Genomic DNA, 12,949 nt, shown 5'->3' with positions numbered 1-12,949 from the left:
ACAGGTCATCGAGACAGTGCTTTATTCAGCCTTCATACACTGAACTAAGCATCCAGCCACTGGCACAGAGATGGGTCTAGATGCACAGTCTGACGGGACGTAAGGGCCCATGTCACAGAGCCAGGGGGCACCTGAGGCCAGGGCTTGAGCTCTGGAAGGCCCATGTCCATGTGGAAGCTGGCCTCACAGTGACACCCCCACACCCACAGTCCACGGTCCACCCTTCTGCTGCAAAGGTAGAAGCAGACCTCAAAGCAATGGCAGACGCTCCAGCAATTCTGACAGTTACCACCTTGACTTCTGAGGCATCACATGGTTCAGGAGCTATTATAGGAATATTAATTTGGCATTTTAATAAAAACACTATTTCTAAAAAAAAGAAAAGAAAGAAAAAAGAAAGATGTTTATACACAGCCAGGGAGGAAGTGGTTCTCAGGTGGAGCCAGCCCTGGGACCACAGGATGTCCCAGAGACAGAGCTGGTCTCAGGACATCCATGGGTTCCTGCCCTGCCAGCCCAGGGCCCCACTGGGAGAACCACTGCCTGCAGCTTATTCTCAAAAATTACAAAGTGCCCTTCATTAAAAAAAAAAAAGTCTAGATTTCAATATTCCAAAAGGGCTCCAGAAGCCACATGCCAATTTCCGGAATCCCAACTGACGACATGGGTGCTCAGGTGAGGTGAAGGATGAAGCATGTGCTAGGAATTGGCTTCCTTTCCATGCAGGCGTCCACACCACAGGCTTCTCCTCCTGAACTGCGGAAAGGCCGTAAGTGCAGCCACACAACATAGGTGGTCAAGACACAACCGCCTCAGAAACCTTATTGCACAGAACTCTGATTTCCAGGTCCACTGTTTGTGGTGCCCACCCCCGGACATGAGCTTCAGCTTCAAGAAATAGCCAAGGACAGTAAAAGGCCACACCACACTGAGGAGGGCACTTGCAGCAGGCCACGGCCACCCTGGCAAACACCTCCGGCCTACATGCAGGTGAGAGTCTCTCCCAGATGATGTGGACAAGCTGGGGGTGGGGGGCTGGGGGAGGAGGTGGTGTTCCAGAGCAGGGGGCGCCGGGCTGTGGCAGTGACCGCGTCGTGGAGATGGCCAGGGCACCCAGCCAAGGCGGCAACGGTGAAGACGGGAGTTGGGCACAGCTGACAGGGCCCCTAAGCACTGCTCACCAGAAAGACAACCGCCATCCTCGGGGTGCACGGGCAACCCAAAATACACACATATACTTCCTATGGCTCAACACCAGGCTACTAAAATAGTATAAGGTAATTCATAAATATTTTAATTAAGCATCTAGAATATATATCTTTCTCAAATAATCGAAATAAAAACCCTTTAGAACCCAACTGATACTTTACAAAGGTTTACATTTGAGAATACATAATCTTATTCCTATTTCGTCAAGTTTCCTCTTTAATGGCTGAGTAAAAAGTTTCAAGTAATTTAGAAGCCATCCTTTCTGGGACCTCGTCCTCTGCTCCCGGCTAACCTGGCCACTCTTGTTCCCATGTCTTTCAACTCCTATGCCTGCATTCCCCCAAGAGAACGTTCTACCCATTAACGGACCTGGCCTCAGAAGGATGAGTCCAACACAGCTGAGACCCCAGGGCATAGCCCTGCCTGCCCCCACAGAGCACCAAATATCCGAGCTGCCAGGTGCCAAGGCGGCTAGAGGCCAAGCCCTCTGAGGCTATCTTGCTCCACCCCAGCATGTGCCAGGCAAGCCTGACACTTCCAAAGCCAGGGGAGTGCCTTTCTGGAAGCCCCTCAGGACGTCCCGCCGCAGGCCCAGGAGCAGACACCAGCCTGCTGGTTCCAGAGGAGCTGGGAGTCACATGGAGACCCCAACACTGCACAGCTACCCTGGGGCACGGTTATGTGTGCTGAGCGCCCCGACCATCCCGGGGCCCAACACCCACACGGGTGATGAGGTGCTGATGCCTCAAGGTGGGAAACTTTCTAAAAACCACAAGAGCATGATAAATTAGTTGAATGGAAAGGCTTAATCTCCAAGTTCTTCATTACTATCTTTCTCAGCCTCAATCACATCAGCTATTCTAGGTCAGACAGGCTGTCATGTGTGGAAATTCTGTACTAGTTAACTGGTTAAAGCGTTAAGGTAAAATAAAAGGTTAAACCAAGTAAGAGCTGACACGCACAACAGGGGACTTGCACAAGGCACCATGTTCCTGTCAGAGAGCTGTAGATTTCCAGAGGCCATTAGAGACACCTTTGCAAATGAGTGTGAAGCAGTGCCATGTATGGTGATGGTCAGGAGTTGCGTCCACTGGCTGACGGGCACATCTTCTCCAGAGCCGAGCAGGGCTGTGTGTCGCTAATCCCCATCTGCACACCTCAGGCTCCATGGGCACAGGGAGTCCACAAGGCTGGTCCTTTCTCCTCCGGGGACAGGCACCAGCAGAGTGAAGCCCATGCAGGGGGTCTAGCCAGGCTCACTCTGGAGCCAGGAGGCCTGTGTGCGGCCGATGGTGGGCTGCCCACATGACCACCAAGGCTGGGGCCACTGTGTGAATCCAAACATGATTCCCGGGAAGGGTTCAGGGATTCCAGACTGAATCAATCTTCATGGAATGATGAAAATTAAAAATTACTTGATTATGGAAGTTTCTGATTTATTCCAGACAAAATATTAGATCTGTCACTAAGAATCACGTCACAGCCATCACTATCACAGCAGGGCCGGCAGCCGGCGCTGTAGGGGTCCCTAATTCTTTACTTCGGCAGCCTCCTTCTCCGCCTTCTCCTTCGCCTTCTCCTTCTCCTCCACCTTCTCTTCCTTTTCCAGCAGGGCCACGATCTCAGCCACCTGGCTGGTGGAGATGTGGACATCTTCCTTGTCCACCAGCTCAATCACCTACGCACACAAGAAAGGGACAGGCGAAAGAAAAAAAAAAAAGGGACAGGGGTTCAGGGATGGCCTGGACCCTTGCAGCACTTTCCCCGCAGGGCACACAGCGGAGTCAGAGCATATCTCCGTCATCCCAGAGAAGAGCCACTCGGGTGCTCCAGCATCAGACACCACCAGACCTTAGGAGGCCCACGGGCTCCCAAAGCCCCAGGCCAGGTGAAGAGCTATGAGGGAGAGGGGCTCAGAGAGCAGACATGGGGATGAGGGTCACAGCTCTGCCAAGGGCTAAGGATACGGGCATGCAGGGCACAGGCCTCCCAACTGCCATCCACACCACGGATCAGGCCCCAAGGAAGGGGCGGCTGACGTGGGCTCAGGCCTCCCAGCCCCGGCTGCTGGCAAAGCGATGGTGTCCAGCACATGCACCTGATGATGCCTTGGTCTTACAAGCGGACTATAATCAGTCAACAGCTATACTCGGTAAATGTGTGAAAAAAATCACTATCTGGACACACTGGGAGCCATTTAGACACTGTGAAGGGGTGCTCTCCTCAGATCCCCTTATGAAAGTGGAAGCCCATTCCAAGTCTCTTGGGCTGCCCAACACCAGGTACCTGAGTGTTCCCCCATCTTGCATCCCACCCCCACCCCCACCCCAGGAATTGGGCGACCCCTGCTGAAGTCTGGCTCTGGGGACGGTCTGATGCCACCATCCTCTGAGGTCTGGTGCCCCAGGGGCACTGCTGCTACCACACTTCCCAGACTGCACCGTGGCCCACTGGACGCCTCAAGCAGATGGGCTGCTCTTGGTGGACATTAACTAGGCTTTTCTTCATTTCATGTGAAAAATAAGCCAAGGGTTTAGTGTGAGGACAGAGACAGGGCCACGTGTGGACAGTGCCCTCCCCAGAGTGAGCCCTCAGCTGGTCTGTACAGCCCCAACCCAGTCCCACCAACTCACCTTGACGAGGTCATCAATGTTGATCTTGCCGTCCTTGTTTTCATCCAGAGCTGAGGCCAAACTCATGAGCTTGTTTTCTGGAATGTGCTTGATTTGCTTCATGGCACTGATGAGCTCATTGATGCTGATGACATTGTCTCTGGGGGGGGGGCGGGGGGGGGAGACGACACAGCCTGTATGTGGCACCACCAAAGCCTCACCAGGCCTCCTATGGGTTGGACCCACACAACCTCTTCTTCCAGAGCTCCCTTGCCCCTCCCTGCCTGTGGAAATGCCCAACCAACTCAGACGCAGAACCAAAAGCCTTCACTCATGTGTGCTGTCCCTGGGCCAGCCTGGCCTCTCCACTGCTGCTGAGGACAGAGTCCCATGGGTACTGGGCAGCGCTCCTCAGGCCAGTCTGTGCTGGGGCCCAGGTAGGAGGGTCCGAGTATGGCTGTGCTGCCTTCTGACCAGTGAAGGCAGGCAGGCACACAAAGCATAGCAGGTCAACTCAGGAAGCGACATGGACCACGTCTGGGGGTGATGGCCTCAGAACCTGAGGACCAGCCTACCTGCCCCCTTGGAGACGTGGGAGCTAAAAGCAAAGTGCCCAGCCCACAGGAGCACCGGTGCCAGCTGCTACCACCTGGCAGGGCTGTTTCACCAGCCTGACCACTACTCACACAGCGACCAGGGTGAGGGTCGTCATGAGCGCCACTCTGTGCCTGTGTGTAGGGCATTCAGAAAGAGGGAGAGGAGGGCCCAGGGGTCTCCAGGGGAGCTTCCAATCCTATGTACATTCTGGAAAGGTGATGGCAGCCTGGAGAGGTGTGTGGCCCCTGGTGGCCGGGGCGGGGGGGGGGGGGGGGGGAGACGGACCAGCCAAGCCAGGGCTGTGGTCCTAACAGTGGCCAAAGTGTGTATGTGTGTCCATGTGTGTATGTGTACGTGTGTGTGATGAGATGATTCCGAGAGCTACTTCAGTAAAATGGTTACCCACAAGTGGAGACTGAGGTGTGGCTGGGCTTCTGCCCAGAACTGCTGGCTCAAAGGGCAGGGGATGGGCATCATAGCTGAGAAATGCACCACAAGGTTAATAAGTCTGAGAGCCTCCCTGTGCCTGACCTCCATGCCACACTCACCCCACAGGTGGGCTCTCGGCGGCAGGGCCCAACTTGCCGGCCTTCTGGTCCATCTCCAGCTGTGAGAGCAGGCTATCTATCTGCCCGATCATCTGCTGCACCCTCTTCGTCAGCCTCTTGCTGGCTTTAGACTCCTCCACATAGATCTCTTCGCCAGTCTTTGAAAGTTCCTTCTTGATCTCTTGCAAGTCCTAATGAAATTATTTGGTTTTAAGACAATGTCTTAAAAATGGAGAACCCACTCACCCCAGTCACAGAGCTGCAAAATCCTATCTGTATCCCTCAAAAAAAATTTTTTTTAAGATTTTATTTATTGGGGATCCCTGAGTGGCTCAGTGGATTGGCTCCTGCCTTTGGCCCAGGGCGCAATCTTGGAGTCCCGGGATCGAGTCCCGCATCGGACTCCAGGCATGGAGCCTGCTTCTTCCTCTGCCTGTGTCGCTGCCTCTCTCTCTCTGTATCTCTCATGAATAAATAAATAAAATAAAATCTTAAAAAAAAAAAAAGATTTTATTTATTCATGAGACACACAGAGAGAGAGAGAGAGAGAGAGAGAGAGGGAGAGGCAGTGACACAGGCAGAGGGAGAAGCAGGCCCCATGCAGGAAGTCTGATATGTGGGACTCGATCCCTGGACTCCAGGATCACGCCCAAGGGCGAAGGCAGCGCTAAACCACTGAGCCATCCAGGGAACCCCTATTTGCTCTTATTTTTGCACTCAAATATTATTCTTATAGTAAAGGAAATGGCATCAATCTGAACCTCAACTTTCTTCATATTTGTTAAAAAAAGAAAGATATGAATGAAAGAATCAAGGAAGAGAAAGTGATTTCTTAAATCCCAAGTCTTGACTGTCCCCATGAGCAAGCATCACAAGGAGGAATGGTTGGTGGGGCTGGAGACAGGGAAAGGGTGCTCAGGCTTTCTGGTGAACTCCTAATTTCCAACAGAAAACCCACCACAGCAATAGGGTTGCTATAAAAATGGCTAATTATATTTCCAATCTCAAACCTAGACAAATTTTCCTAATGGATCTGTGAAAACATAGTTCTTTTATAAAGCAGGGTCCAAAGCCCAGGTGGGGCTTGAGTTCACAGCCCCGAGATCAAGTCACACGCTCCCATTGAGCCAATGAGTGCCCCGAAACAACTCTTTTCAATCAGATTCAGAAATAATATTTTAAAAATACATATTTTCTTAAAAAAAAAAAAAAAAAGAGCTAGGTATAAGAAAGAAGTGTCTTCTGGGGAAACATGAATAAGAAGAGTTTATTTATGAAGCGGCCAGACTATCTGTCTGGCACCTTCGCAGGTCCACACACTGCCAGGGTGCATACCCCACCCGGAGCAAAGGGCCCACCTCGCTGTAGTCCTGCACGTCCTCCTTGAGTAGCTCCAGCTCCTCCTTCTCCTTCGTCAGGGACGACTTCTGCTCCTTCAGCTTCGAGCAGGCGTTGCTCAGTATGTCAATCTCCTCTTTTGTTATTTCCTCTTCCTGCAAAGAAGACACATGAGCACCCCCAAAGGACACCCAGCTGGAGGGAAACCATCACTGACTCCCTCACCCCCGGACTTGGCGCATCTTCTGTCCACACCGTCTGCTCCTACCATGCCTGGCAGAGGCCTGCAGACATGTGCACAGTCCCCACCCTCGCCCCTGCAGCACCCCGCATGCCAAGTGCACTCATGCTGTATGTTGGATACACACATGAATTTGTGAAATCATCACACCTGATAGAGACCTGTCAGCTGCCCCAACCATTTCTATCCCCAGGCCACCATCTTGGAGCTGCCTTCCAGCAGGTCACACAATCACACCCCAGACTGCGAGCTCATGCACAAAGGGCATCGTCTGGCCTCTTACTCAGAGACCCATCTGCATTGTCTCGTGCCCCTAGGTGCTTAATGGCATCCCATCCAGAGCACAGACCAAATTTGCTCATCCACCACCAGCTATTTTAGCTCCTCTGAATTTCCATATACATTTTATTAACTTATTTTTTAAAAGATTTTACTTATTGAGAAAAAGAGAGAGAGAGAGAGCTCAGAGGGAGGAGGAGACTACGCCCTGAGCAAAAAGCTTGATGCGGAGCTCAATTCCAGGACCCTGAGATCATGGCCTGAGCTGAAGGCAGACACTTAAATAAGGGCCCCAGGTGCGCCTCCATATACATTTTAGAATAAGTCTGCCAATTTCAACAAAAAAGCCTGCTGGGATTTTGATGATTTTGAATCTACGGCTCAGTTGCAGAATTCCTATCTCATCAGTGAGGACCCCCTGCACCCACGAGTGCAGGAAATCCATTTGAGTGAATTACCCTCAACAACACGATAACATTCACTGCACAGTTCTTCATGGCTACTTTCAAATGTGTCCCTAAGTGGCTCACTTCAGGGGACTGTAAACGATATACTTTTGAAATTTCAATTTGATTGCTCATTACTGGTACAGAGCAGCACAGCTAATTTTTAGCTGCTCACATCCTCTGTGAAGAGGCAGTTTCACTCCTTCCTTCCAACTGTGTGGCTTTATTCTTTTCCTTCCTAACCCTGGCCAGAACCTCCGCACAATGCTGAACAGAAGCAGTGGGAGTGGACGCGTGCGCCAGCACCCTGCCATCAGGGACCCAGCTAGCTGCAGCTGTTTCTACAGATGCTCTTCATCAGGTTGAAAACATTTTCCTCTACTGGCTCACCAAGAATTTTTTTTTTTTATCAGGAACAGATGCTGGATTCCGTGAAACGCTTTTTCTGCATTTATTGAGATGATCACATGTGATTTTTCTCTTCACTCTGTTCATACACTCATTACATTAACTGTTGTTTTGTATCCTCTGGACAAGCCCCAGATCATGACAGATTACTCTTTCTTACAGAGTAGCTACATCTGATTTGCTACAAGTTTTTTTTTTTTTTAATATTTATTTATTCATGAGAGACCGGGGGGGGGGGGGGGGGGCGGAGGGGAGAGACACAGGCAGAGGGAGAAGCAGGCTCCATGCAGGGAGCCCAATGTGGGACTCGATCCCAGGTCTCTAGGATCACGCCCTGGGCCGAAGGTGGCGCTAAACTACTGAGCCACCTGGGCTGCCCAGCTATAAGTTTTTTTTTTTGTTTGTTTTTGTTTTTGCTTTTCTGTTGTTTTTTTGCAGCTATAAGTTTGTTAAGAAATTTTTACACTTGTGTTCCCTTCCTCTCCCGTGGACCTGGTACTGCTATCAGCTAATGCCCATCTCAGAATGAGCTCGGACACTTTCCCCCTGCTCGGACTTCCTGGAGACAGTCTGCATAGCTCTGCAAGGATCTCTTCCTTACATGTCAGGACTCACCAGGAGCTTCACCCATGAAGTCACATGGGCCTGGGCTTTCTCCTACAAGAGCTACCAGACTGCTCTCCTCACAGGGGCAGAGCTATTCAGGTTTCTTGCCCCCACGGCAAATGGGCAGCATGAACCTGTGAGGTCGCACCGCCGATGGGGCCAAAGGCACTCGTCCTTCCTGTCCTTACGTATCTTTCCAGGGACACACGCCTGTCACTGAGAGTTCTGTGAAGGTCTGGGCTTCCTGCTAAGAAATCCTCGGCAATCCTTAGTTCTCCTGACAGTCCTACAGTCCCTTCATATCTAGGCCTTTATTCGCTAGAAATGGGATGCATCTGTTTCCACAAAGACAGCCGACTGTGCACCAGCCCTACTGGATGACAGGCGCTGCTTCTCCCTGAGCTGCACTCCATGGGCCCAGTCAGGCTCCATCTCTGCCCATGTCTTAGATCTGCACTGCCTCAAAAATGACCCTGATACCTTGGGCCTGACCCTTCCCTGGGTCACCCTTTGAGCGAGCATGGCCCCTCTTCCTCCAGGTCTCCTCCACAGCCCAATGCCACCACAGGTTTGTTTCCATCTGTCTCTGAGGCCATGTCTCAGGATGGCCCTGGCCTCCTCTACAGGCTTGTCCCATCCACTGTCCTGCGCCTAAACACACGGCCTCTGAGCCTCATGGACTATCTCAGGCACCAGCTCCAACGTGCCAGCCCTGGTCTTCTTGTGCCAACGGTCCAGATCTCCCCAGAGACCCAGCTCTCCTTGCTGCCTGCTCCAGCGGGGTCCTTCCTGCCGCCCCTTGCAGGTCCACCCTGAGATACCCGCAGGGGAGTTTCTCCTTCCACCTCCACTCTACACTGGCTCCCACAAGGTCATGGACTGCCTCACCCTACCTGTGGGAGTCGGGTTTTTAGGCCTCACCCATCCAGCCCCTCAACACCCCTCACAAAGCCCACCCTCCCCTGGATGCAACCCTCCTCTCATGAGCAATTGCCCCCACAGCCTTGTCTCTCCTCTGACACAGAGGCCACCCTCTTCCGACCTCAGCTGAAACCCCCCCACCATGAATCCGCCATCCCGGGGTTTCTCCTGCTCCAGCTGCCAAGCTGACGCTGCCATCTGCCTAGAGTCTTCCTGTACCCAATACCCAGGAGTTCAAGATGGAAGGTATCCCATGTGGGGGAGCAGGCTACAACCAGGACAGTGAGGCCACCCAGAGATGAGTACTGCTAGGTGCACAGCACATCGGGGTGGGAGTACCAGGGCAGGTGACAAAAGTGGGCCTGTGGCGAGAGAGAGAGAGAGAGAGAGAGAGAGAGAGAGAGAGAGAGTGTGTGTGTGTGTGTGTGTGTGTGTGTGTGTGTAGGTATGTGCACAGTAGCTTCCCTCCTCCACAATGTCCAGCCTAGCCAGTAAGGGACCTGAAATACCTGCCTTCAGGCGGGGATGCCCTGCCATTACAGGTACAGAGGGCTGTGGGCCAAGCAACGGGTGCCTCAGCATGCCAGTTGCTCAGGTATGGGGTGCACCTGGCTCTTCTCACACCACACCACACCACGTCTCTCCAGAACATCTCCCCGCTGCAGCCTCACCCTCCTCAGCCTAAGCCAGGCCAAAGCACTGCAGGAACCCCCCCCCCCCCCCCCCCCGCCAGCCAGCCCCCTCTTCACTCTCCTGTGAGGCTTTGACAGCCTCTGCTCTGGCGTGCGTGCACAGTTACCTTCAAGCCTTCCAGGACGGGGGCAGTGTCCTGCAGGGCCTCTGACGGCAGGGTCACCTCAGGCACTTCTGGCTGCAGCTTGGCCACAGACCTCCCGGGGGCAGCTTCTGCCACCACGTCTGGCTCCACCTCCTTCTGAAATGCAAGGCCATTGCTGCCTCAGCATCACCTGTCACCCTGGCATCCATCCTGGAGTGGCCACAGCGGCATGGATGGCGGGCATGCTCTTGACAAGCCTGCCTCGTGCTGCTGGAGGTTTGTCGGAGCCTGCTAGCTGGCCATGGGAGACGCACCTTCTGGGAAGCATCCCTGCAGGACTCCATGAGGCACATTTACACAACTCACGCAGCTGCATGCCAGCGCGCCCCAGGTCAACTGTGGCCCCCTCCGAGACGGTACCGGCACCTAATTCCATCTCTAGGCCTCCCCTGACAACTGTGCGAAGCTGCCCCACGTCTAGAGCTCACACCTCGAGGATACCCACAGTCCAGGCCAAGGGACCAGCACACATCACCCAGAGTGCAGCCCCCTACTTCAGAGCCACAGCCCTCTGCCCCGAGCGTCCCTTCCCCCACTGTGCCCCCCACCATTCCAAGACAAAAGAAGATGGGCCACAGAGACCTAGATGCATTCCACAGGTTCTGGAAGAGCCTGAGCAGACAGCCCCCATGTGGCACCTGCTCCACTGCGGCACCCTGCTTACCACTGCCGCCTCAGAGAGCCTCTGCAGCTCCTTCTCCCGGTGTTCCTGCTGAATGGCCGCCTCCTCCTGCAGCGTGGCCTCCAGCTTTGCCTTGTTGTCCACCTGCTCCCCTTCCACTTCAGCCACTTTCACCTGTGCTTCCTTTGCCTTCAGAGAGGGGACACCTGTGAGGGGCGGGAGGTGCCTGCGGCCCAAGTGCTCGCCGAGGCACGGCAGGTTCAGCCACAGCAAGAGAGACCCATGCGGCACCCCCAGCCCACCTACACCACCCCGTGGGACAGCCATCAGGGCTTCCAAGGGGAACAGAAACATTGCTGGGCCCTGACTGTTGCCAGCGCCGCCAGGCAGCCGAGAGCCAAGTGGGGGGTGAGAGGGCTGCTTCCAGAGCCAGCTGCACAAGGGGTCTCCTGGCAGCACATACCACGATCTCTGGGAGTGTCTGCAGCGTGGACTTGAGCTGGTCGGCAGGTGAGAGGGTGTCTGGGAGGTACATGGCTCGGGACAGGATGAGCAGCGACGTTGGGATCTCCTGATGCAGGTGCAACTCCAGCCACTGCAATTGGGAGTGGAAGACACAGACTCTCCTGCTAGCCATCCCATCTGCCGGTCTTGGAACCTGGACCCTAGAACTTTCCTCTCTGTTCTGTCTGATGGGGAAAGGGGGACTTGAGTAGGTGGGCGCACTAGGTCACTGAATGGAGTCCTCCCCAAAACAAGAGTTCTCAATTTCTACAAGGCCTACCTACCGCTGCCACTTCTGACCCGATGCCCACCATGGTTGACCAAACACAAGATGCTTCAGGATCACGAATGAGCACCTGTAACATGGCTGCTGGGCTCAGAAAGCACTTAGCAAGATGACCAAACTCTCCGGTAATGAAACTCTTCACTTACACATTTTTTATTTTATTTTACTTTGGGAGTGAGGGGGACAGAGGGAGAAGGAGAGAAGCAGACTCCCCGCTGAGTGTGGAGCCTGACAAGGGGCTCGATCTCACGACTGAGATCATGACCTGAGCAGAAATCAAGAGTGGGATGCTCAACTGACTGTAACACCCAGGTGTCCCTTGAAGCTCTTCACTTACAAGTGGCACAAAACCCACAAGGGTGGCATCTGCGGGCTCCCCCGCATGCCTACAAAGGACCCAGTGGTATTTGAGGGGTATTTTTTAAAAAGATTTTATTTATTTATTCACGATAGACATGGGGGGGAGGGGCAGAGACACAGGCAGAGGGAGAAGCAGGCTCCTTGTAGGGAGCCCGATGCAGGACTCAATCCTGGGACTCCAGGATCATGCCCTGAGCCAAAGGCAGGCGCTAAACCGCTGAGCCACCCAGGGACCCCCAATTTGAGGGGTATTTTAGTGACACAAAGACAATGTTCAAACTGACAAGGAAGAAACCCACACACTCTGATTTCCAACAGTGTCCCACATTCACACATGTCCCAGGTGTGCTCAAAGAAGGCTGGGAACTGGGATGCCTGGGTGGCTCAGTGGTTGAGCATCTGCTTTCAGCTCAGGGCGTGATCCTGGAGTTTCGGGATTGAGTCCCACATTGGGATCCCTGTGAGAAGTCTGCTTCTCCCTCTGCCTATGTCTCTGCCTCTCTCTGTCTCTCATGAATAAATAAAATCTTTAAAAAAAAAAGGGGGGGGGGTGCTGGGAACAATCCTAGGCACACTCAGGGGGGACACAGGGACATTCACCCTACAGAGGAGGTTCCACCCGGGGGATCACATACTAAACAACCATTTGTTTTAAAAGAGAAGCAGGTGGTAACACATTTTTGTCTACATGTAGAGGACAACCACCAAGGAGGGAGTTGGCCTTGTGGGTCAAGTTGGAGGGGGGCCGGCTGGCACAGGAAAGCCTCATGTCTTCCAGTGTGATGGCTGAATTGCTGTGAATGTGGCTGCTCCAACATCTAACCTACTCAAGATGATGCCAGCTGCAGACCTGGCCTTTGGACTCTGACCAAGGACCCTCTGGGCCACTGAAGAAAGTGAGATGCAGTGGAGACTGGCCCTCAGGATGGCCGTTGGGCTGGCCTGGGTCCTATTTACCCAAAGGTCCTTGGTGTCAGTTACGAGACAGACTGGAATTTTAAGGGAAGTTAACCTAGTCCCCATCTGTCCACACGGGACCAGAAGGCGGCAGTGAAAGTGTTAATATCCACTGAGAGCAGGTGAAAAAGACTACAGCTGTGAATGCAGGGGGCGTGTCAGGACACGACTAACCAG

General features: G+C 53.4%; 1 protein-coding gene across 3 annotated transcripts in view; it reads right to left on the bottom strand.

The window, feature by feature from the left end:
• Positions 1 to 12,949, bottom strand: part of LETM1 (leucine zipper and EF-hand containing transmembrane protein 1) — a 36,878-nt gene continuing 23,929 nt past the window's right edge. The window contains exons 8-14 of one of the 3 annotated variants that reach the window (XM_072804343.1): positions 11,129 to 11,260; positions 10,708 to 10,854; positions 10,005 to 10,139; positions 6,325 to 6,459; positions 4,967 to 5,157; positions 3,843 to 3,981; positions 1 to 2,887 (exon numbers count right to left, since the gene is read on the bottom strand). In XM_072804343.1, coding sequence (XP_072660444.1) covers positions 2,738 to 2,887; positions 3,843 to 3,981; positions 4,967 to 5,157; positions 6,325 to 6,459; positions 10,005 to 10,139; positions 10,708 to 10,854; positions 11,129 to 11,260 — 1,029 coding nt within the window. In that variant the 3' untranslated portion in view covers positions 1 to 2,737. The remainder of the gene's footprint in view (positions 2,888 to 3,842; positions 3,982 to 4,966; positions 5,158 to 6,324; positions 6,460 to 10,004; positions 10,140 to 10,707; positions 10,855 to 11,128; positions 11,261 to 12,949) is intronic. The other 2 variants (XM_072804351.1, XM_072804362.1) reach the window with 2 other exon arrangements.

This window comes from Canis lupus, chromosome 2, assembly GCF_048164855.1.
Source record: "Canis lupus baileyi chromosome 2, mCanLup2.hap1, whole genome shotgun sequence".
NCBI lineage: Eukaryota > Metazoa > Chordata > Mammalia > Carnivora > Canidae > Canis > Canis lupus.
The sequence above is the reverse complement of the archived record's forward strand: the minus strand, read 5'-3'. Positions and strand labels throughout refer to the sequence as shown.